Source organism: Suncus etruscus, chromosome 20, assembly GCF_024139225.1.
Source record: "Suncus etruscus isolate mSunEtr1 chromosome 20, mSunEtr1.pri.cur, whole genome shotgun sequence".
Classification (NCBI taxonomy): Eukaryota; Metazoa; Chordata; class Mammalia; order Eulipotyphla; family Soricidae; genus Suncus; species Suncus etruscus.
Genome location: NC_064867.1, coordinates 25488874 through 25510870, shown reverse-complemented (window position 1 = coordinate 25510870; position 21997 = coordinate 25488874). Strand labels below are relative to the sequence as shown.

The following is a 21997-nucleotide window of genomic DNA, read 5'->3' as shown; positions in this document are numbered from 1 at the left end:
CAACTATTTTGTGAGGTTCTTAAAAACCAGGTTAGTTTGACTCATGTCTGACTTCTTGGCATAAAACTTGGTACCTAGCACATGAAACATATTAAGATTTATTTTATAAAGAAGAGGTAGACTGGCAAGAACATAAGACCATGAGGCCAATGCATTTATATTTATTTGGTTACATCAAAATAACATGTACATAAAAACTATGAGTCAACACAGATAATCTGTTGAGTGAAATAAGTCAGAGGGAGAGAGATAGACACAGAATAGTCTCACTCATCTATGGATTTAAAAAAAATTGAAAACATTTTTGTAATAAGGCCCAGAGACAATAGAGTTAAGGGCTGGAAGAGCCGGAAAGACCAGCTCACAATTTGAAGCTCACCACAAAAGAGAGGTGAACATTATTAGGGAAATAACTACACTAACAATTAGCATGACAATGTTAAAGAATGAGAGAAGTAGAATGCCTGTCCTGAATACAGGCAGGAGGTGGGGAGGGGGCATTGGTGGTGCGAATGTTGCACTGGTGAAGGTGGTATTCTGTTTGACTTAAGCCAACTACAAACATGCTTGTAATCATGGTGCTTAAATATTTATTTAAAAATAATAATAAAATAAAAAAACACAAATAATCACAAAACTCAAATTATGATGAGAAAAAATTAAGGAAAGAGTTTAAGTAGGTGGGTTGGGGAAAGGGGGACTAGTGGAAGAAAGCTATCATTGGTAGTGTGTTTGGAGTTGAAACACTAAATCACTAAAATTGTGTCATCAAAAACTTCGTAAATCACAGTAAACAACCAAACAAAAATGCACCTGATAAATGAACTTAGAATAAAAGTAAAGTCAATTAAAATCAAATAAGCACATATATATGTGTCAAATGAGTATAAAATTTGAAAGAGGTTTCATTTAAAAAATGGTTTGCTATACTGAGGCAGTATAACTCCATCTATTTCTCCTGTTTTTTCTCTCTTTGTAATACAATAAAGATAATAAAGAAGCTGCTGCTGCTAAAAGATGAAGGCAAAAGCCTTCATATTCTGATTTCAGAAATACATGCACTTAGATGGTTCTGTGTTTTTTGAGATGTGGTGGTTGGGAAGACCTGAAGCTGTCATTATTTTCTATTTGATTTAAATAAGAATTTAATGATAAGAAGACTCATTACAAGACCAAGTCCGTTGCAATTTTTATTCCTAATAAGCACTGACAACAGCAACTAAGGTCATCTCTGCCACCAAATTCTTCTCTAATAAAATAAAAAGCATTACCTGAGATCCCGGTTCACCCTTTTCTCCTTTTACTCCAGGGAATCCGTGAAATCCCTAAAAGGGGACAAGAAACAGAAATTTATATATTATATTATTACAGTCTACTATAATAAAATGTAATGTTATATTATATTATCGTCATATTATTATATTGTATCATATTATTACATTATATCATATCATGTATCATATCACATCATATTACATATATAAAATGAATAAAGCTTAAGTGCATAAATGCAACTGGGAAAATGGCTTACCTCTTCTCCATCGATCCCATCAATCCCATGCTCCCCTACATCTCCCTGAGGGACAATGGACAACAGGTAAGAGGAGGTCTCTGTCACATACTTACTGGGGAATGAATGCTATCAGGGATTAATCTAACTAAAAAGAAACAATAGTACCTTGTATCCGGAAACTCCTCTGACACCCTGTAAAAGATCAAATATATCTTAGTGGCATATCAAAGAAAAAAGAGTTGTGAGAGTAGAAGAAGGTTTCTCTTTATAGACTGGGCATTTCTTTAGTTATTTCTGACCATACAAAATACAAAGGGATTGCAGGTGGGATTTAACTGATGTTCAAAACTCCTTAAGATTACTATGAAGCAGAATTCATTGAAGAAAAAAAAAAGACAGATGTAACTGGAGAATGGGAGAGCAGGAGGGATGATGGAAGACAGAAAAAGAAAAAGAAAGAAAGAAAGAAAGAAAGAAAGAAAGAAAGAAAGAAAGAAAGAAAGAAAGAAAGAAAGAAAGAAAGAAAGAAAGAAAGAAAGAAAGAAAGAAAGAAAGAAAGAAAGAAAGAAAGAAAGAAAGAAAGAAAGAAAGAAAGAAAGAAAGAAAGAAAGAAAGAAAGAAAGAAAGAAAGAAAAAGAAGAATGAATGAATGTATGAGAAGAGGACTTCTGAGGAAATTTATAAAAGTATTTTTCAAAAGATTCTTACCTTCTGGCCTCTTTCTCCTGAACATCCTGCAATCCCCTTTTCTCCTATGGGTCCCATGTCTCCCCTTTTCCCCTAAAAAGAGAAAATAAGTACTCAAAGTTTTTTAGAGATGCAAGCAGGCTTCCTTTGAGGGCGAATGGGCACTCACTTTGTATAGATCCATCCTTCCATATAAACCCATCCTCTCTTCATTCTGATCGTCCCTGTCAACCTTTAGGGTTATCTTACAGATCACAGATCTCACGAAGAGATAAGAAGGGTCAGTCACTTCACTCTTTTTACCAATCAGCACAGCCAAGGGTTAAGAAGTAATTTTGTTTCATCTATAGTTTAAATACTCCGATATTACATGTGGATCCTGATCTCACCCAGTCTCCTCTGTTGACCCTACAGAGGCAAGCTGGTGTCAGGAGTCTGACACTTCATGGAAGAAGTGGATGCAAAAGATAGCACCACTTTCAAGAACGTGAAGGCATGAAGAGCCAGTACTCCTGGGAGGATTTGGCTCAGGTTCAAGACACGCATAGCGAGAACATGCATATATGGTGGAAGAATACTCAAGGGGCGAACACAGATGTATCTCCCAGCAGTCCTGCTTCCTCCAGGAACTTGTCAAAGGGAAGCAAGTGCCAAAGTAAGTGACTCTCACGAGAACAATCATGTGGTCCTTGACCATAGAGACCTCCTTCTCTCCACCCCCAGTCACCTATTTCACCATGAATTTTGCTGAGATCTGAATATGTAGCAGATGCTAACATTTTGTTATATAAACACTGTTTAGCAATAAACTTAATTCTTTCTTTCTGGTAGGTGAGGAAAATAGTTATTTTCCCTGCCTTTTGCTTGGCTTTTTTTTTTTTTTTTTTTGCCTGCTTATTTGTAGTGAAAACAGGAGACCTGGCACAGTGCTAGCTGCTGAGAGAATCCTGAACTTTTTAGATTCCTATTGGCTCATCAGTCTTATAGCCAGCAATGGGATTCCAGAAAGTAGCAGGCTTACATTAACATCCAGACCTTTCTGGGGGCACAAGGTAGGTGATCTGGCCACAGGGGAATTTGTAAGTGTTTATGAATGAAGAAAATGAGGGGCAAAAAATTCAGCATCCTTTTTCCTGAGTCAGTCCTGGGCTTAACGATAGTGACACTGTGCTTTTATTATTTTTACATTGGGAGAAGGGGTTCACCAATTGATGCTCAGAAGACTAGAGAGTTCCTCCAAACAATTTTCAACAAGACTGGTTGGTGTTCAATGCCAGGGCCTAGGATGTGACTTTTCTTGGGTCCTCGAATGCTGGAGGTCACCAGGGTCACAATAATGCTGGGAGGTCTTCAGGGCCAGACTAAGCAGCTCTGTTAGGCATCCAGGGCTATACCTGATGATGCTCAGAGCACCACCATGTGCTACCAGGTTCAAATCAGGATCTGCCACTGGAGAAGCATATGCCTATCAGCCCTGAAATATCTCCTTACCTCCAACCCTGTGTTTTAATCCATACTTGCTATCTAAAGAAGACATTGTCTGTGGCTGGCTCTGTCTCATGCCACAGGGAGTGCTAGCCAAGTGCTTGGTTTTCCTTTTTTGAACCTGATAAACCAAGCAAGGTTTCAATTTGAAGGCTCAAAAGCTGAGACATGCACACCTCTGAGCTGTGTTTAGTGGGGGGTCAGAGGTGAGGACCTTCCCTCACTTCCTTTCTCAAGTAATTACTCTGGAAGTCTGGTCAAGGGGCAGTCTCTTCTGGAGTAGTTTGAAGATGAAGGTGAGGAATCTCAGCATTCCAGCTCTCTCCAGCTCAGACAAATTAGCTGAGCTACCTGGGGGAAAGCTGTAACCTGCCTCTGCCCACAAGTCAGATCATTCATGCAAGAAAAGCAACCCATTTTCCCCAGTTTAAAAAATGATGTAAGAAAACAAATACATTGGTGAGAAAATTTTTTCTTCCATAAGGAAAGTCAAAAATACTTACAGGTTCACCATCCTCTCCCCAGTGTCCTCTGCTACCTTTGACACCTGGCTGTCCCTGGGGGAAGAAAAAAAAATAGAGATTAGTCATTTCTTACCAATCCTGATTTGTGACAACAATTGACTTCGGGGACAAGTCATACATTCTCACTGATCAGTTTGAGTCTGGAAAGAATCTGTCACCTCAGGAGCTGATCTCAGACAGTTCTGTGGCCCCCGGACTTTGAGAAGGTGAACTGGTGACATTTCTATGGAAGTTCATTTTATTTTAATAACTTTATTTAAGTACTGTTACAAAATTATTCCTGGTTGAGTTTCAGTCATAGAATGAACATCATTCTTCACCAGTGTACATTTCCTGCCACCAATGTCCCCAGTTTCCCTCCCCCCCCACTAGCCTGCGTCTAGGACAATTTATTTATTTATTTATTTATTTATTTATTTATTTATTTATTTATTTATTTATTTATTTATTTATTTATTTAAGTAATGATTTCTTTATTTAAACACCATGGTTATAATAATGTTCGTAGTGTAACTTTTTCCAACCACCAATGCTCCCCATTTCCCTCCTCCCCCACCCCCTGCCTGTCTATGAGATAGGCATTCTATTTTCTCTCTTAATATCATTGCCATGGTAGATATAATGGCAGTTATTTCTCTAACTGTGCTCACCACTCTTTGTGGTAAGCTTCATATCATGGGTGAGTCCTTCAAACCCCCATCTCTATTGTCTCTGGGTATTATTAAATTGATGTATTTTATTTTTATTTTTCTTAAATACCATAGATAAGTGAGACTATTCTGTGTCTATCTCTCTCCCTTTGACTTTTTTTCCACTCAGCATAATAGTTTCCGTGTTCATACCTGAATAGGAAAATTTCATGACTTTATTTTTTTGTGACTTCATTTTTCCTAATGGCTGCATACTATTCCATTGTGTAGATGTACTACAGTTTCTTAAGCCACTCATCTGTTGTTAGGCACCAGTGTTGTTTCCATATTTTGGCTATTACAAATAGCACTGCAATGAACATAGGAGTGCAGAGGGCATTTTTTAAATTGTGTTTTTGTATTTCTAGGTGTATCCCTAGTATTACTGGATCATATGGGAGCTCAATTTCCAGGTTTTTTTTTTTTTTTTTTGAAGAACACCCATATTGTTTTCCAGAAAGGTTGGATTAGTTGGCATTACCACCAACAGTAATGAGAGTTCCTTTCTCCCCACATCCACACCAGCACAGGTTGTTCTTGTTCTTTGGGATGTGTGCCAGTCTGTGGCATGAGATGATATTTCATTGTTGTTTTAATTTACATCTTCCTGATTATCAGTGATGTGGAGCATTTTTTTTCATGTGCCTTTGGACATCTGTATTTATTTTTTGAGAAAATGTCTGTTCATTTCTTCTCATTTTTTGATGAGGGTAGATTTATTTTTCTTGTTAAGTTGTGTTAGTACCTGGTATATCTTAGATATTGGTTGGACCCTTTATTTGATAGATATTAGGGGAATAATTTCTCCCATTCTGTAGGTGTATTCTCTGTACAAATGGTACAAGTGGTAGGCATACAAATGTACAAAATGGTTCCCTAGTCACTATTTCTTTTGAAGTGCAGGATCTTCTCAGTTTAGTGTAGTCCCATTTGTTTATCTCTGCTTCACTTGTTTGGATAGTTTCCTCCTTAAAGATGGAGGGCATAGATTTTACTTCTCTCTCTGTCTTTCTATCTCTCCCCCTTTCACACTGTAGTTTGTACTGTTGTTACTGAAGGAGTACGATGAATGTCAATTTATCCCCTTCAACATCCAGTACTTGTCCAAAGTGATCAGTTCCAACTATCATTCTCATAGTGGACTTTTCACTGCTCTAACTGTACTCACTACTCTTTGTGCCAAGCTTCATGGGGAAGTCCTCCTGGCCTTCATCTCTATTGTCTATGTATATTATTATCATGCTAATATTTTTATTTTTCCTTTCTCTCACAAATGAGTGAGATTATTCAATATCTATCTCTCTCCCTGTGACTGATTTCACTCAGCATAATTCTCACCTTTTCTATCCATATATAAGTAAATGTCATAACTTTATTTCATCTTCATTTCTGAGAGCTCCAAGAAGAAAAGGCAACTCTCCCAAACATGAAGTTAGGTGATTGTTCCCTGCAGTCACCTCTTCTACAGCTATGTATGGTGCCATCACCACCTCTGGCTCCTCTGGGGCCCAGGTTTCATCTGAAGCTGCCATTTTAAGTCTCTCAAATGGGCCTCACCTGTATGCTCTCCATCCCTTGAGATCATAGCATACTGGGAAAATTAATTTAATACTGACATGAGCTGAAGAAATGGTGAGAGAGGAAATGGTGCTAATGAGAATGGCAGAACTCAGTAAGAAGTCCAAGTTAAACGATCCTCCTACATGGTGAAACTTTTTTGACCTCTACTAATAACTACTTTTAATTGGGATTACCTAAAATCCATTTGGAAAAGTGCATACATAAAAATATAATATAAAGTATGCTTATTTATTTAAGAGTGAGCTAGCACAGAAGTCTGAAGTAGGCCTGTTATCAAGATCCCATTCACTTCTCCTCTACTCTACTACACTCCAACTTTCTTGATAATATCTCTTATGGTTTTCCTTGTTTTTGCTTTTCCCTACTTTAGCGCTTCACTGTTTATCCTTAGAAATACAGATATTTTCATATTTAGGAGATCCTAATCTTTAAATATAAATATTTCGCAACTCTGGAATTAGTTTTGCCTGTTTTCAAACTTTCAAAAATGGAATGTTATCATACCAATTACTCAGTGTATGTCCCCGTTATTGTCTGTGCTTGCCACCTTTGTTCAGGTTCCTGAGTGCCATTCATTCATTGTCATTACCTCAGGGGTACTCTGTGGAATATTTGTTTGCATTACCACCTTCTAAACCATCTTGTATAATTGCTTTGTTAGAGAGCTGCTAATCTGCAAGGCTATGTATGCTTTCCCACTTTGCAGTTCATTTGGGTTTTCATGCGATGAACTATAATATTCTTTCACTACTCTTCTTCTTGTCATGTAACCTTTCCAAACTATCAAAAGTAAATACAAAAGCATAAATACCAAAACCAAGGACTAATAATGCAAGGATTCTAGTGGAAAGGAGAAGTTATCCCTAACAGCAATATAAAAAGTGAGTCCTTGTGTAAACAGGCTCCAATACAGAGACAACCTGTGAAGTGCCATGGACAGTTTGACCAATCTTAGAGGAGAGGCAAGTACTAGTTCAACCACTCAGGCTCAGTCCTTCCCCTTCCACTGAAATGAAGGTACAATAGGGAAAACATGGGTTTTTATAGCACCTGCTCCAATTGTTTTCCTGGGATTCCACGCTCTCCTCGAGGCCCTACACACTTGCAAAATTGACAGCAGCAAGTCCTCTCGGCAATGTTTCCCTGGAAGAAGAACAATGGAGTCAGTAACACTTTCCAGAAATTTCAACACACAAAAATTGCATTTACACAAAACATGTCTCACCATCTACCCCTGTAGACAAGGGGCTGTCAAGAGAGGTGAAACTTTGGACTTTTTTTTATTATTATTATTTTGGTTTGGTCTGTTTTGGAACACATCCAGTGGTTCTCAGAATTTACTCCTGGCGCTGTGCTCAGGGATCATTCTTGACAGAGCTCAGGGGACTCATATGTATTGAATCTGGCTTGGCTACATGCCAAGAGATTTTGGACTTAATATTGAAGAGTCACTGGTAGATGCTGCTTTAGATATTTGGCCCAAGAAATAACTTCAGCCTAAAGTCTCTGGGCTGCCACAGAGTCTGCAGGCCCAGCATGGACCCAGCCACCTACCACTCAGCTGACAGTGGCTTTACTCTGGTATCTATGTTGTGCAATGTATTGGGAACATTTTCACTTGACACAGAGTGTGAAAGTGAAATGTTTTCATTCTCTATTCTTTGGAGAGTAGACAGGATGAAAAGAAACAAAAAGAAAAATAGGAAGCTCTAGTTTTTTTTGTTCGTTTCAGGAAGATTTAAGATCAGGTGCCTAATTTCTTGGGTTAAGCCACAAAATCTTTGAAAATTCTATTTAAGATTCCAATTTTGTTCTTGTAGCTGTTTGTATGTTGTTATTGGTGGTAGGGTAGGGCATTTCCACATAATGTTTAGTGGGCCTGGGGGTCCAATGATACTCTGATACTCTGGTTGTATGGGTCAAACTGTTCTAATCTCAAGCTTGGAGGTCCTGGGCACCACCAGGGCTATATCCAGTGGAAAGTGGGGGATCAGACCATGCTGAAAAACCTCTACATGCCACGCATGTGCTGTAGCTTCTTCCCATATCCAAGTGGCCTTGGGAAGAACAGGAATTTTCTGTTGAACAACTTACCAGATATCGTGCTAGCATTGTGCCCACATCTTTCATCCCAATGGTCAGGTGAGTCCTGTAATCAAATCCTTTTCCAAACTCAAAGTAGGAAAAATCCTCATGAGAAGCTGTGTTCAGGGACACCACGAGCAAAGCATCGAGTCCTGCCCAGTAGAAAGAACAGAAAGAAAAACCGAGTGCAGGAGGTGATCAAGAGAAAAGCCCATTATCTTCCCAATCATAAAACAAGATTTGAAGAACCCAGTGTGGGAGGACAAAAAAGAAGGTGGGAGGATTCCCTGCACTTGGTGATACCACACTAAACAACAGTTTAGTCCTGAAGCACCTCAGCAGAAAATGGCTGCAAGAAAAGCTTCCTGGGGAAATAACTTATAGAATTCAGTGAAGCATGTGTGATCCAAAACAGAAACAAGAAAGGGCATTAAAGCTGGAGATAGTATAGTAGAAGGATGCTTGTCTTCCCAGCAGCCAACCCGGGGTTCAGTTCCCAGAACCTCATATGATCCCCTGATTTCTACCAGGAATGATACCTGAACAGAGAAACAAAGTAAACCCCAATGTTGAGTGTGGCCCAAAAGCATTCCCCAAAATTCTAATAAAAACTATTCAGTTTCTCCATTCACTACTACTGCTACTCCCTTCCCTGTCCTCTGTTCCCAGAGCCTCTAGATTTTTAGATTTGTACTCATGCCCTGCTGTTTCTTTCTTTATTAATTCACTCACTAAATCCTTTTCTCATTCATCTATGCAGGTCCTTCTTTTATGTAGGCTCAGGATTCTCTAAGCCTCTGCAAGATCTCCTATAGGAAGCAAGTCATTGAATAGGCCTGTTCATCTCCTGCATAGAGTGTACAGTGAAGATATGAATAAGAACCATACAGTTATCTTGAGACTTGGCAATCCTCAGAGAAGATGCAGGAAGCACAGGAATGCTTGACAGCATGGGCAGCCTCAGCAACGTCCTAGTCAGTCTTGCGTGAGGGGGGGTGTTCTGCAAATAACTAAGCTCTCTGCTTATGTTAATGACTGAATGGGAGTTGGACCAGGGAAATGAATTCAAAGCAGAAGGTGGAGAGAGGAACTGAAGAGAGGCTGAGGGTGAGGAGGAAGGGCTGCAGGAAAAAGAATTTGGGGAAGAACAGAATTATTAAGCACCTGTGGAGAGAAGGGAAAGTTTTTGAGGGCCTACAATTCTGACTATAGGGAGTAGAGTTGGAGGAGCCAGAAACTAAAACAAAAAAAGGAATAGAGATGGAGTGAGGTACAGAGTTGATCTCCTACAAAGCCAGATCAGGGGGAGATAGTAAAGAACACACTATACTAACAACAGCAGGGAGCTATTGAAGGATTCTTAGATAGGATGGTGACAAAAGACGCCATGAAAGTAGTCTCTAGGAGGTTGCCTATGAGAGAAAATTCCCAGTAGTCAATGGGGTATAGGTACAGGAAATTACAATGTACCTGATCTGCTCCAGTCACTGCATGTTACTCTCCTTAGATACTTCCGGATTCTATTTAGAGATCCCATTGTGTGACTATCAGGATTCCCTAGGCCCATGCAAGATCACCTGAGACTAACATCACTGACTCCTGCCTGCTCTAGGCACTTGGTTATTCATTATTCTATCTTTTTTAAACTTTATTTTTTAAATAGGTATCACTCCTGGCAATATTTGGCCTGTTTATATGAGCCTCATGATTCAAGGTACAGGCTCGGTTGTTCAGAGGACACACCAAGCAGTGCTTAAGGGTCATGTTATGGCAGCAATTATGCTAGGCATGGTCTGACCTCTTAAGTTATGTATTATTCAAGCTATTTCAGCATACTCTCCACAACTGCATTTCATTATAGCTCACTCTGAAACTAGAACATGGATTGAACATAAATAGTAGGGAGTGACTTTCAAAATCTATGCTGTGTCTTTCACGTTGAGAAAGGAAATCAATGGACACATCTTAGGTCAGGCTGCCAAGAGGAATCTGAAAGAGGAATTTGCATGCATGCATGTGTGTGTTTGTGTGTGCATGATGCATGTGAGTAATTTATTAAGTGGGAGAGAAAAGGGCAGAGAAAGGTGCAGGCAAGGATATGAAACTTCACCTTGGCTTCAGTCACCTGGGGAGTGTGAAATGTGTGAATTGTGGGTTGATCATTTAAGCAGGAGTGCTAATCTTGGGTACTATTAAGGATTAATAGCCCTCCCCAGCCCCTCAATGAGACATGAGATCATGCCACCCTGAACTGAAACTAGCAGATCAAGGTTGAGTTAAGGACACACATCAAGGTAGAGACCTTGGTCATAACATTTGCAGCACTGGGGGAAAGTGTGTGACTAATCAAGTGGTTTAGGTGGGTACCAGTGGCTTCTGCAGAAAGTACCCATATACCAAGATCTAGAGCCCATCTTCTTGAGTGGTAGGTGATGACTAACTGGATATGGAGGTCAGAAGTAATACAGCAACATTTCTGGATGCATAATGAACAACAAGAAAATTTAGAGATCAAGTGTCTGATGAATTTGAAATGTTTTGGACAGTGCTCTCCTGTGCTAAATTACTTAGGTAAAAAGAGGTGATGAGTAAAAACCATTTTATAGCTCTTTTTCAAGAGTAGTGGTTATCAAACTTTCTAGACCTACAGATAGGTATCTTCTTGTACACTTGTTTCCAGACAGGCATCCATAACCAAGACAATAGACCCATGCTTCCGATCTTCTCACACCCGCAAACAGGCAACAGTTAAAGGGTGGCTCTAGAGCACCTGAAGCAGAAGATTTATGTTTGAATGTTCTGCTCTTACCTGCTGCTCTGAGTCTATCAGACTGCTCTTCAAGCATGATGGCACTTTCATCACCCAGACCATCTGAAAAGATGAGCAGCACCTAGAGGATGAGAAAGGCAGAGAATGGGTGATGTGGAAACAAAATTGATCACCATGGAGGGAAGAACCAAGAATAGAACACCCTGGGGTTGGAGGATGGTGAGGGCCAGGGTTACCTGTCCTTGGGATGGGGATGGATCTTCGAATGTGTCCCACAGTGTCTGTAGAAACTGTCCGTTCAGATGGCTTGGCCCATTCACGGTAGCTGTCAGCAGGTGTTTTTTGAATAGATCTTTCTTGTAGATAAAGAACTTGGTAGGAGACTGTTGGTCACTGTTTACCTTAAAGGCCAGGGACACCTGTGTCCAGGACCCTCCCCCACAGCTCACTCCACTGATGGAGGAGATTTCCTCCAAGATGCCTGGGAGAACTGATTCCAGCTGGGAATGGCCATCGAACAGTCGCTGCCCCATCACGTGAGTGGAAATGTCAAACCCGACCACTACATTCACAGTACAATCTGGAGGTTAAGAGAAAGGAGACAAGATCAGCATGAGGACAGCAATAAGCAAAGATAGACTGGAAAGCAGCAGGGAGAACAGTCATGGCCAGAACCTGATGGAGCTTCAGGACCAAAGACTGTCCCAAAGGAAAATACTGGCTGCTCCAACAACAGAGAATTTGTGGATTTCCTCTGTTCCCTGTCCTCCATCCCAACAACCATGGTCTGTGATAAAGTGAGATTCATATAATCCCAACATAGAAAAGATATAAACTGTCCTTGGGGATGGTGAGATTATCCAGTTTAGACATCACAGACTCAAGTCTACCAAGGCTACATGGGTCATAGTACCTAAGGCAGATGGACAGAGTGGGAGGAAAATGAAGAGTGATCCAGGTCTTATCTGGTCCCTATTCAGGAATTGGGGCCCAGTGTTGTCAGATCATCTGACAGTGAAGCCTTAAACTTACATTTTACATTTTTAAATGTAAAATATTCAGTCTGTTCAAACTGGTGACTCATTTGACACACTCAGCACCAGTCAGGACAAACACAATTCATTTTCAAGGTGACATATGGTTTCCTTATCTGTCCACTTGCTCCTTTCCCATGGGAGAAGCTGCCATACAGCAGACAGGGGAAGCCTGACTTTCTGAGTCCAGACCCAGTGTTCTTTCTACCACTGCCTTCATTGCATACCCCTAGGGAGATGATGATGTGGTGAGCTTAGAAAGACCCAGGTATTTAGTGAAAGAAGAGACTTCTTTCCTAAACAACACTGGAAATATAAACCTGCCAAGTAATTTCTACATGCTGTATACATTCCACAGTCTGTTTTCATTGGCTGCTGCATCTTGACTGTCCTCACAATGCCCAGCCCTAAAAAGGTAGGCCATGAGCTCACCCTCTAGATCCCCCTCTTCTCACTACAGTAAAATGGTCGCTGCCCTAAAAGATGGGTGTCTGTTTTTTCATTCACTTTCCATGAATTCCCTGCTCATTCGGAGCACTTTCCTGACCTTTTCATCCAATCATGCATGTTGCTCTGGAAACTAAATTATGCCACAGGACAATGCAGAGCTTTCTTGTATCATGATGTTATTAATGCCATCACTCATAGCAGATAGAACTACTCTCACACTGACCCATTCAGGCATGCACATGCGTGTGTCCATATACAGGGATGAACATATGAGTCCCTACCAACAGCATTTTTCAATATATAGGCTCCCCAGGATATTTCAAAGGCAAGAGATAAAAATTCTGTTCATGAGGGCATGAGATTAGGAGGCATCCAGTAGTGCAGGGTGGTTCAAAGAAAGGATAAAGGATCTGAGGGAGTCATGCTGGAAGAAGGCTGAGAAACTCTGTCTTCCACATGGTTTAACACATTTAAAACAGTGAAATTGTCAATCACTAAATGCTCCTTTGACTTCCCACTTGAAGTAAGGCATTTTCTTCAGAACCTTGCAATTCAGATGGAAGAAACAAGAGATGGAGGTACACGTACAAAAGGAGCACAAACAGTGTATGACCACAAGGGGACCAGGTAAACCAAACTCTGCCCACTTTCTTTGTCTCTGAGGGAGGTTGACGGAGCCCAAGCTTCCCAGAGGATAGGTCCACCCTGGCACAAATACACTTTGGTCTTCTTGAGCTCGCCCGCACAAACCCTGGGGAAGTGAGATATCACGATTAAGGAAAACCTGAGCTGGGGAACACTTACTGCTTGGCTGGTCCTGCTGGCAGATTTCCCGGACAATTCTTTTCTTATTCAGGGCAGAATTTAATTGTTGGAAGTTTTTCAAGGAGATTATGTAATCGGGATTGCCTGTTAATGGTAGAAACTGGTCCTTGGAATGTATTCCTATGCTTATAACCAAGATGCGGATGTTCTGCTCTCTCAGTTTTTCTACTGCCTTTGACACATCGCGATCCGGAGGCTGGCTTGTGATCACCACTAAGTTCTGAGGGATGCCTGCCTCTCTTCTACCACCATTCTCTTTGCTGAACATAAATATCACTTTGAGAAGAGGTGTCAAGATGGCGAAGTTGGTACCAAGGTGTGGCAGAGCTTGGATTTCCGCTTTCCATTCGTTTTTTGTCAGAGAGGCATCCAAATTAATCTTTTCCTGGTACAATTTTCCGAAAAGGGCCACCCCAACTCTTGCTTTTTGAGGCTGAATACCAATCATATCATATAGATCTGACAATAAAACTTTCATTGTAGAAAAATCTTTAGTAGATACTTCTTTTGAACTGTCACAAAGGAAAATCACATCGGTGCTTCTGCAATCTGCAGGAGGAAAAGATTTAACCAATTGGATTTCACAAAAGCCATTCCATACATTTTTCTTTCAAATCCTTAACTGGATTCAATATCCCTTATATTAGAAACATAGTGAGATATGAGTACAGAAAAGTGAGTCATAGGCCCTTAAAACAAAGAAAATAGTGGGCAAAGAAAAGGTAATTGTTTCAGAATCTAATTATTTATGATATAGTGAAGACACTGAAACCTAGTCAAGAATAATATAATAATTTTACAAAGAGATAATTATACAAAGGCTATAAATCTCTTCAACATGTACCCACGTGGACTGGAACATCAACCAAGTTAAGATCATAGTATTGGAAGACTATAGTTAGCTCTATTATCACATTAGTGCAACCACTTTATGTTAAGAATTATCATATGATACACAAAACAACAGTTAATATTCATGACTTGATGAGAAACAATTTTATGTTATAGTATAGAATGGAATTAAGATTGACTTATCTTAGAAGACACAATTATTATGTATCAAACTGGTATTAGGACCTCTGCTTTCTTCCACTGTTAATTAAAATTTTTCCCTACTGCAGTTATATATTTTTAATAATATAACTCAAATATTAAAATTTGAGAGGATAAGAGCAAAGAATAAAGAGGACATAGAGTAATTTCCTAGAGTTAATATGAACCTATCTATCAAGAAACAATCTTCACTTAGTTCCAACCCCAAGTCCATCTCAGAATCTATCTCCAAGAGACAGCCATGGACTCTTGGCTTTTAACAACATACCACAGACCTGGGGAGATCAGATTAGGTACACTAACACTAGATTGTGGTCTATATTTATTATTCAGATAAACTAAATTAGAGCACTGCTTATCAGATATAATTTTATTCAGCACAACACATACTGAATCAACAATAGGAATGGGGAGAATTATTTTTTTGGCCTTGGGCAGTTTACAGGGATGAATAATATGTTTTAGACAACTGGATACCTAAGAAGCAAAGAAGAAAAGGAGAAGCGAAGAAAGGAAGAGTGAAGAAGGAAAGGAAGAAGTAGGTTGATTGATTCCTTTACCTAGCTGAGAGGACTGGACTGAGACATAGAAAGGATTCTGGTTTTCTGAAATGGTCCATTTCCTCTCCTTAGAGGCTTTGTTAATCTCTATTGGTTTAATATTCATTGGCAAGTTACTTTAGCCACTTCACTCTGATATGAAGTCTTATATCTCACATGGGATCACCATTTTCATGGGATCACCTTTTTTTTAAATTATCTTTATATAAACACCGTGATTACAAACATGATTGCAGATGTATTATTACAGTCATGCAAAGAACGCCCCCCTTCACCAGTGCAAGATTCCCACCACCAATTTTCATGGGATCACCTTAGGGCCCTCACTTCTATACTCCTAGCAACATTATTTTCTTTCATTAAAATCCTTCTTTATTTTCCTCTTTTCTTTAGTTGTCCTTATCTAGCAAAGTACATTAAGACTGTTTGGGCTTCTACAAATTCAGTATGTCTAGAATTTTTAGAATTAGAAGTTTTCGAAGAAAACAGCCCACTTAAACCATGAGTTTTACCATTTGCATTCATCCTAAAACTATTGTCTGAGCCTCAGAAAAAGCAGCATAAGTAGCTGTGATATGGATAACTTGAATATGATCCTAAGAAGAGCTCTCTGCCAAAATTTAGGCAGCATGCAAGATAGCAAGGAATGTTCCTCAAACTTCTGAGCAGACGTCAACGCATATGGTTAGTAAGAAGGAGCCTTTAGATGGTACTCAATCACTCATTATATTTTATTTAAAACAGGAGAAAATAGTGTCCTGCATAATATCAGCTCATGACATCCAGTTAGTAGGAATCAAGATTTAGAAATTTATATTTTATTTAAACTTCATTGTCACCATTCATAGAAATGTAATATTACAACTCACCTTCTGATGAACTTTGGCACATCTCTTCTTGGAAAAACTGGTACATTTTTTCCAGTTCCTTAAAGTCACTTACATGAATAGCTTTTGCTTTATCTCCTGCCATACCCTCGAGTTCATCTGGCTTGGCCTCTCCTACACCCACTGCATAGATGTTGATTCCTTTGTTCCTTAATGTCAGGGCTGTATTGTTAAGCTCCATTTTGTCATGGGATTCTCCATCGGTAATGATGATTAGTATCTGCCCTACATTTTGCTTGAGGCGGCTTCCATGTTCCTCAGTGAACATTTTGTTTGTGTAATTGAGAGCCCTAGCAGTGTAGGTATCTCCTCCACTGCTTTTGTACTGCTTCAGGTGCTCAATGATGGCTGATTTGTGAGAATATGTATTAAGGTGAAAGAGAACCTCAGGATAAGTTGAGTATTTGAGAGCTCCAAACTGCACGCGGTCCCTGCCAACATTAGCTTCCTTCACCAAGTGGATGGCGAGGTTAATCATGCTTTCTTGATCTTGTGGCTTGATGCTGCTTGACTGGTCCAGAACAAATACAACATCTAGCTTTTCAATTCCTTTACAATCTGAAAGGAGAGAGCAGACATAACAAATTCTACAATGGATCCCATACAACTGTTGATAATGAGGAGCAAGATAACATTTGCCCTAAGTCAATGATGTTCCAGAGGTTGGTTACCTCTTTACTGGATAAAGGGAGAAACAAAGCTTAAGAAACATACAACCAGGACAGACATTGTTTCTGCTTTATCTAAAGGACTACTTCATCCATCATCAGGCCTCATTTTAATAAATGGTTTGCTGTAAGGGACCTACATGCAATCCTATCTCTCTGGTTCTAGGGAGACTTTCTTAAAAATATCTTCTCATTAGCTACCACGAGTTCTGGAATCACAGTTATTTTGAAAGAAGAAAAGCTCCGATTAAGTTGCTAGAAAACCTTAGATTTTATAGAGTTATTTGTCTCAACTTCTGCCTGGAAATTATACTTATTCTGAAGAATGAAGTCTACAACAGTTGTCTTCAGAGGCCTGTGAAATAATGCTGCTGGGAGAGTGCTTGCCTTGCATAAAAAATAATGCAAGTTCAATTTCTGGTGCACATATAGTTTTTGACCACCATAAGAAATGGCCCCCAAGTGCAAAGCCAAGAGTAAGCTCTGACCACTGCTGTGTATGGCTCCCAAAATCAAAGAAATAATAAATATATAAATATTCTAAAGAGGGTCTTTGTTGTCAAGAACTACATACAACAAACTTACTAATTCTTTGCTTTTGTTTTTGATTTTGTTTATTTATTTGTTTTGGGGTCATACCTGGTGGAGCTCAGATTAATCTTGACTCGGGCTCAGAAATCACTCCGGACAGGCTCTGGGAATCACATGGGATGCTTAAGATAGAATGTGATTCAACCTTGTGCAAGGCAAATGTCTTATCCATTGTGCTATTGCTCTGGCCCTTACTAATGCTTTGGTTTGCTCTCTTGGTTACATTGAAATTACAGATAGTAAGATTTAAAAGTGTACACATTTGTAACTTTACATGTAGATTTATGACAAGTCATCATTCAGATTTAACAGACTCAAACTCTAGTTTGCTCAGTATGTTTCGAAAACACTGTAGTTTATAAAACTAAAATGAGTACCACAAGCAATTATTTTTAAAAGGAATAAATTAAATGTTCCCAAAGGGTTATATCCATGAACAAGAAAATGTAAAGAATCCAGTTTATAAAAGTTAGAAAAAAATCATTATGAACAAACCCAGATATCTTTTTTTGTTTTGTTTTGTTTTGTTTTGTTTTTTTTGGGCCACACCCGGCGGTGCTAAGGGGTTACTCCTGGCTGTCTGCTCAGAAATAGCTCCTGGCAGGCACGGGGGACCATATGGGACACCGGGATTCGAACCAACCACCTTTGGTCCTGGATCGGCTGCTTGCAAGGCAAATGCCGCTGTGCTATCTCTCCGGGCCCACCCAGATATCTTTTAAAGAGAGCTTTATTTCATGTGGTGGGGGTGTGTTGTACTTATGAGACTAAACGAAGAAAGACAAGTTTATATTTTTAATTCTGTAATGCTAACCTATGGTGATTGGCTATCAAGAAAAGATTTTGAGAACTCATTTGGGATGAAATCATTGAATCTGGAAAATCTAAGTAGGCTGCTGTGACAGCTGGGAGTTCAATATAAAATTTGGAGATCTTAGAAGAAATTTGGAATCACTTAAGTCAAACTTTTAAAAAAAAATTTGTGTGTGTGTGTGTCACAAATTTTTGTTTTCCCCCATGCTGGCTATGTCAGTTTCCAAACACTTTTGATAACACTCATATGTTTATTTTTCAAAAAACTAAATATTGATGTTTTTATCCAAATTAAAATTCACTGGATTTTTTTAAATTAAAAATACAAAGCATTTATCAATTTTATTCATAATGAGTTGACTTCGCAAATGCCAAACCAGCCCATTGTTTACCCCTTTAGAGAGAATCATTGAGTAACAGGTCCTGTCTCTGAACCTAAAGACAGCCTCATCACTTATGCACACCTAAAAATGAAAGTGACTGCAACACTTACCATGCAGTGCGCACACCTGGAAGATGAGCTGTTCTTCTATGTTCTTTAGAAGATCAAAGTTCTCCACATGAAACACTTGACTGCTGTTTCCGCTGATCTCCTCCAGCTGCGTCCGATTGGCACCATACACACCCACAGAGAAAATGATCACACCTGAGTCCCGGAGCACTTGGGCAGGTTCGACCACACTGTCCTGAGCTTCTCCATCCGTAATGACAATAAGAAACTGTCTGACCCCAACACGGGCCCCTCTGGCAGGGGTGAAGTAAGGAAGCAGAGAAGTTAGAGCATGCCCTGTATTAGTGGTGCTGCCAATGGCAACAATTCTGTCAATGGCATCATAAATTTTTTGGTGTGTCAAGTATGTGCCCAGCTGGAATTCCTCTTTACTGTCATCACTGAACTGAACCACGCCAATCTGAGTTTTGTCAGGTCCAATTTCAATCTTATTTATCAGGTTTTTCATGAAGATCTTCATTTTCTTGAAATTTTCATCACCTATACTGCCAGAACTGTCCATCAGGAACATGATGTCAATCTTCATGTTTTCACATGCTGCATGTTATCAAAAAGACCAGAAATAAATCCATCAGTCTATAGGCATGATTATCAGAAAATATAAATATGTAAAACAGAAATGAGCACATCAATCAGCAAACATTGAAAATTAAATAAAATTATTGCTTTTCACTTGTAATTTTTATTGCTTCTTCAGTAGAAGCCTGTTGACAAGAATCCTAAAGATTAAAGATTGTCAAAGAAATCTGAAAAAGGAAATGCAACATCACAAGTGTATATCTATACATTCAAGTATGCATAACTAATTTTTCATTGTTTATGATTCTTAAAATGTATGAAATATCATGCACTGGACTTAAGTTTAGGATACAATCATCAGAAAAGGAGGCAAATAAAAAGTAATCAATTTCCTTCATGCACAGAAATAACGTTTTAGAGCTGTATGTACATACTTAAAACACAAAATTTCAACTGCAAGGGTCTAAATGGGAGTTGTTTTGAACACCCTTGGCCACAGAGTATAGTGAGGAGAAGGAAAGAAACTGATTGGAAGAAGAGAAACATAAATACAAAAGGATGGAGACCAGGGACCAAGTGGTCTTAGGTGCATTGTTGGTGTTTAAAAAGACATAACTGAATAGCCAAGCCAAAGCCAACAACAATGAAATCAAGAGATCCAAACTTTAACAATATAAACTTAAAATGAGCCTGTTATACTGGCAGGCTGGGTGGGTTGGGGTAGGGAGTGGTATAGGATACACTTGAGGAACATTGGAGGAGGGAAGTCAACACTGGTTGCTGGATTGGCCCTGATTCATTGTATATTTGAAACCCAAGTTATGAAGGACTTTGTAAGTCACAATGGTTTCAATAAAATAAAATTTAAATAAATAAATAAATAAGAATCAACCTCCCCCCACCAACAAATGTCCAAGTAATTTTCAAGAGGCATTGTTTTCTGGGAAATTTTAAACTGACTTGATAAATACTATCAATCTATATTAGGGACTAAGATGAAAATCATTTGCTAAGGCTCACAATATTGGTAAGTACTTAGTTATGAAACAAGGCATCGTCCTAGATTTATATACATATATAAATTGTACATATTTTATTGGTTTGCTGTGTACATGCATACATTTTTGCATAAATACACAGAATGTTGCAAGTCAGCCCCTGAAGAGGTTGACTGATGGAGGGATGGAGGATGAGGTCTTTCCCTCCAGCTCGGAGCACGCGTCTGCCACCCTGTTCAGCCGGTGGTTCTGAGGTGAAGCGGCGGGTAAACAGCTCGCAGACAGGCTTGTGGAAATATTAGCTTTATGCGGTGGACAAGACTGAAGTCCAAAGACTCAGCCTCAGTTCCAGCCAAAAAGCCCCTCGCCTTCCACAGACCCTCGTTTTTATCCCCAGAATCAGGTACCACCCAATGGTGGGATCAGATACCACCCAATGGGGGAAGCAGAATCAGGTACCACCCTAGGGTGGGGGCAGAATGCCAGGTCACACCCTAGGGTAGGGCACAATCACCGATCAGGGTAGGGTCAGTAACATAATAATCCCATAAAATGTTTACATACACAACAACAGAAGAGTAATTTTTATAGAAAATAAACAGTGTTATTAATTAATGGCATAGATGCATTGTATGTGTGTACATATGTTATGCAAATATTTTTGCATGTAACTCTAGTTTTATTCCTTTTGTTTATCAATGTCATTGTCTTACTAGTCCATCTGTCAAAGTATTCAAAGTATATCACATAATACTAAAAAAAACAAATAGCATTGGATATTGAAAAATAAGAAGCTTATAATTTGGGAAGGGTTCTTTACATTATTGGTGCTGGGAGCTACTCTTAGTACTCAGAGTCAATCTCACTGGGGCTTTGGGAAGCATGTAGGGTGGTGTGGCAGGAATAGAAGCATGTGTTTTAGTCCTTTGAGTTATATTGAAGACCCTATTTTTTAACTGAGGGAAAATAAAACCATAATTTGAGATCCATGCTTTTCTGGGGCTTTCTTCATGGGGCTTCTTCAAAGTCATAAATAAGGAGTTTGCTGAAAAGTTCTCTAGTCTTGGCAAAAACCCACTGCTATGAAGCTATGGGACTTCTCTCCTCCAAGAAAAGTTTGCCAAAGGTATAGACTTTGCATATGGTTTAAAGATTTACTTTGTATGGTCTACCTCTTTGTACTGATTTGTGATCAAAATAACCTCTGGTTCACCAGCAAACCTTCTACCACCCTTCAATGCCAATAAAGTTTCACCTATGCAGATAGCTGATCATTTCAATGCTTAACTTCCCAGGCTTGTGATGAGTGACTAGGCAACAAGTATGAGTAATTGATCTAACCACTTCTGAATCTTAATATAAGCACCTCTGAGCAAGATAGACTTCCCTGACCCTATTTCAAACCTTTACACAAATACAAGTAATTAAAGCTGGAATTTTACTTTTTCCATAATGATGGAAGCTATGTATTGAAGCTAATTTTATTTTACCCTAATGATGGAAGCTCTGTCTTTCTTCGAAGCTTCACTTACTCAGTCTGGACTCTTATGGAAGAGAAATAATATTCTGTGTTTTGTTTATTCAGTTACCTTACCTGCCCTTGAGCTGATAGGTCCATTATCATCAGCTCAGAGACTAGGTCCTTGAACATTAATTTTCTTGCCCATCTGCTCATTATCTGATGGTCTTTTTTTTTTTTTTTTTGGTTCACAGCTTATCTGCTCCTTAAAAGTTCCCAGAGTTTATGCACCTTA

General features: G+C 39.2%; 1 protein-coding gene across 1 annotated transcript in view; it reads right to left on the bottom strand.

The window, feature by feature from the left end:
* Positions 1–21997, bottom strand: part of COL6A5 (collagen type VI alpha 5 chain) — a 105677-nt gene that overhangs the window by 68975 nt on the left and 14705 nt on the right. The window contains exons 5-16 of the mRNA XM_049766087.1: positions 18709–19263; positions 16126–16701; positions 13623–14192; positions 11571–11914; positions 11374–11455; positions 8574–8716; positions 7530–7622; positions 4189–4242; positions 2222–2293; positions 1679–1705; positions 1532–1576; positions 1272–1325 (exon numbers count right to left, since the gene is read on the bottom strand). Coding sequence (XP_049622044.1) covers positions 1272–1325; positions 1532–1576; positions 1679–1705; positions 2222–2293; positions 4189–4242; positions 7530–7622; positions 8574–8716; positions 11374–11455; positions 11571–11914; positions 13623–14192; positions 16126–16701; positions 18709–19263 — 2615 coding nt within the window. The remainder of the gene's footprint in view (positions 1–1271; positions 1326–1531; positions 1577–1678; positions 1706–2221; positions 2294–4188; positions 4243–7529; positions 7623–8573; positions 8717–11373; positions 11456–11570; positions 11915–13622; positions 14193–16125; positions 16702–18708; positions 19264–21997) is intronic.